The sequence below is a fragment of the Etheostoma cragini genome, chromosome 24 (genome assembly GCF_013103735.1).
Source record: "Etheostoma cragini isolate CJK2018 chromosome 24, CSU_Ecrag_1.0, whole genome shotgun sequence".
Lineage (NCBI taxonomy): Eukaryota > Metazoa > Chordata > Actinopteri > Perciformes > Percidae > Etheostoma > Etheostoma cragini.
Genome location: NC_048430.1, coordinates 13,105,589 through 13,109,303, shown reverse-complemented (window position 1 = coordinate 13,109,303; position 3,715 = coordinate 13,105,589). Strand labels below are relative to the sequence as shown.

Here is a 3,715-nt window from a genome sequence, read left to right as displayed (position 1 = left end):
GGGGGGCACGTTTTCCAGATCCCACTGCAACAAGACGGTTAATCATCTCCATAGAAACAACTCTCTGTACTTCCGTTCTAACTCCAGACTCTTTTTTTGCTTTGTGGTAGCATCTTGAATGAATGATAGCTAGATATATATCTATAGAATAGAGATAGATCTAGCTTCAGCTGCCTTTCTAGTAGAGATGAAAGCAGACTGCAGGGCCACTTAACCCTTGTGTCATCCTCCAGGGTCAACATTTACACTTTTTGTCAGTACTGTTTTGACATTGGTTCACGTTTTTGGACCTTATTTTAACATAGTTCCATTATCACCAGTGGTCATAACGCCATAAAATAAAACACCCACGATCCAATGAACGAAGAGATTGAAACAGGAGGGTTTATGTATCCACGCTGCCCCCTGGTGGTCCCAAACTAAAGTTCCCCTAACACTGCCGAATATTTCCCCCTGGATCCATGCGTGGGTTATTTCAGGATGAATGGATTAGTTACATGGTCTCTAAAATGTCAGGTTTTAGGTTTTCCGGCTCAGTCGAACGCCGGCAGGCCAAAGAGCTGCGGCTCAAACGCTTCCATGCTCCGGAGTCGCAGCGTGGCCTCCTGGGTAAGACCCGGGTCCATGTTGTCGTCGGGAATCATCACGACCTGCATCCCGGCCGCCAGCGCCGCCCTCACGCCGTTGGGAGCGTCTTCGAACACTAGGCACTGGGCCAAGGACAGAGGAGAGAGAAACAAAGGGGTGTTATCCTGTGAGACTGTAGAGGGTCCCGCCCCACCAAGGCCGGGCCGGGCCGGGCCGACCCTAGTCCGAGCCCCGTCTCCTGCTGTCGGCAGAACAGAACCAATTCATCTGATTGGCTGTTCAGCTTCAAAATGGAGAGTGAGGAAATCAAACGACAAGATATACAGAACTACTTGTGTATGGACATTTATTCCAACAATAATAAGTCTTTTAAAGATCTCTACATTCCTACACATTCCAAAATTATGTTTAATATGAAGACTGTAGAGCTCTCTCTCTGAGCCCTCTGCACCGCTAACCATTTACCCATTTTCTTTTCTTTTAAAGTCGGTGCTGCACTGAATCCTGTCCGCTACTATCTCTCTCTCTCTCTATTTGGGGAACTGGGAGAAGGACGACAGTATGAGCCAGAAGTGAGTCTCTGTGCCATGCCGGGCCGGGTGGAAATATGGAAAACAGCGGCTAATTAGCGTTGGAAATACTTAACTGTGCACATGTTCAACAAGGACACTCCAACAGCTGCGCTAAATGGATCCGGCTGAACCGCCAGCGCGGGGTTAATCAGTTTTTGGGATCCAATAAGAGGAACAGATTATACCAACTGTTCAACACTTTAAAACGAGAGAGGCGGGGGCAATTAGAAGGCTGCTTTAAGGGGGGGAAACAGACCGTCTACGCTTTGTTAAATGCCTTTTTAAATGCTTTGTTTAACGCTTTTTTAAATGCTTTTCTAAATCTTTAAGACATTTGCATTTTTCAACTCTTTAATCACTTTTTTAATGTTTTTGGCTTTTTTTCTGCCAGTCTTTGTCAACCTTTATTCCACCTTTCTTTACATTTTTGGATCATTTTTTCACTGGTTTTCTTCAGACGTTCATGCCACTTCCTCCTCTCTGTATCCTTTCCTATTAACATGGGTGGATTCTTATTCTCATTGGCTCGATCCCAGCTTTAAGCAGTACTACTCGTACTACGAGTCCTCAGCTCTACAGAAGCCCCAAAACAAAGTGAATCTCAGACACAGAAAGGCTCGCAGGACCTTTGTTCCTTTTCCTCTAATACTGCAGCAGAACAAAGAGCCTCTTAAACCCTCACTGACTTCTGTGATGTCACTAAGCCTGAGACTGGAGGACGCCGAACAATGACGGCGGAAACGCCGAGCGTTCCCAACGGGGCACTGAGAGCTGGTAATTACCCGGCGAGCTGCAGGGATGACCCTTGACTCTGCTTCAACATGTACACGTGTTCACGTTTTAGACATCTTTAAAGATCCACGTACGCAGACTTTTATTAAGTTGTCGCCATGTTTCCTCTTCAGTATTTGTTTAACGTCTTTCCGTCTTTTGGACATTTCTTTGTCCTTTTTGTCACTTATCTATGTATTAGGTGCTTTTTTTAAACAATTCATTCATTTTTCCACCTTAGCTTTTTTATTAATGCCTCTTTTCAATGTTTTTGGTGCTTTTGTCTGCTATGCCACTAAGCCTGAAAGCAGAGGAACAATGGCAGCGGAAACCAAACGAAGGGCCCTTCCTAGTCCCCCTAATCTGGAGCAATTAAAGACGGTAATTACCCAGCGAGATGGAAGAGTGACCCTCGAATCGGCTGGAAACAGCACACGCTGGGATGATTACAGCAGCTGAGATAACAGGTGGACATAGCTGTGTAATCTACACAAATAAAAAAAAGCTATCATACGCCTGGATTTCCCATAATGCATCACCAGCTCCGTCTCTTATGATTGAGAAGGATCATGAGCTTTACGTCGGGATATTGCTGCTTTTGTTCCCAGGAGAGCCGTGACAGGAAGACGCACAAGACAACAGAAGCAATCAAATCTGGCTGTTCCTATATCCCGGTCAGGGCTGAGGTGCATGATGGGAGGCTTTAACAAGCTGACGCGGCCGCGTCCTATGTGCATCGTGCATGCGTGCAGTTGCAGATGAATAAGCGACAGTGACAGATTGTGTACAACATCTCCGAAATGATCCTGCAGCCTAGGGCAGCGGGAGTCCCGCTGCTCTGGTTGTGGAGAGCAGAAATACAGAATAAAGCCGCGTTAATGATGGACACACTCAAAGAAGAAGGGTTGGCTTCGGATGTCAAAGGTCACGCAGGCAGCCTGGAGGGATCCAGGGATGTTTCTGAACTGGCTGACGATCCTTTATGTAACCAGGGGTCTTCAACAGTTTTTAGGTCAAGGCCCCCTTAGCTGAGAGAGCGACCGAGTAATGACCCCCGACTACACACACCATCAAACTCCAGGCCAGCGGGCCAAATGTCAGTTTAGGTTCACCAAATATTTGGGCCCACCTAGTTTTGGTTCCTTTTCCAACACGTGTTGCTTTTTGGGTGTTTTTCTGATCTACTTTCACAGTTTTTGTCAGTTTCTCTGGCATTCGTTGCATTTTCTGAAGCTTTAAAATGTTATTTTGAGGAAAATATCTCTTTGTCACTTTTTTATTGCTACTTTGTCTCCCCCCCGGTGTTTTCATCACTTTATCCAGTCTTTTTGGCCTTTCTGTACTATGATAGTTAAGCAACGTTTATTCCCTGACTTGTTTGGGGGATTTTTGTGGACTAAACTGTACTTACAAAAAGATAATTGAAGAATTTTTGTAACATAATTTGGCCCTACTTTGCTAACTCTGAGGACCCCCCACCCTCTGTTGAAGATCTCAGATATAAAGAGTCCAGTAGAGATGTAATAAATGCATGAATTAGTCTTTGGAGGTCTTACTTCAGCCAACAGTCTCAGCTGGAAGGAACTGCTTTTACAACAGGTTTTATTAAATCACACCCCGAAAGCCCAAATAAAGGTCTGGGAGGGTGACCCCTCTGAAGACATACAGAACATATTACTAAAGGTAAAAAAACAAAGGTATTACTAAACTACAACACCGTGTCAGGTAACCAACACGTCTGGTAACTACAACACCGTGTCAGGTAACCAACACGTCTGGTAACT

At 45.2% G+C, this 3,715-nt stretch overlaps 1 protein-coding gene across 1 annotated transcript in view; it reads right to left on the bottom strand.

Moving 5' to 3' along the window:
• Positions 1 to 390: 390 nt before the first annotated feature.
• Positions 391 to 3,715, bottom strand: part of pudp (pseudouridine 5'-phosphatase) — an 8,710-nt gene continuing 5,385 nt past the window's right edge. Inside the window, exon 4 of the mRNA XM_034864964.1 lies at positions 391 to 710. Coding sequence (XP_034720855.1) covers positions 534 to 710 — 177 coding nt within the window. The 3' untranslated portion in view covers positions 391 to 533. The remainder of the gene's footprint in view (positions 711 to 3,715) is intronic.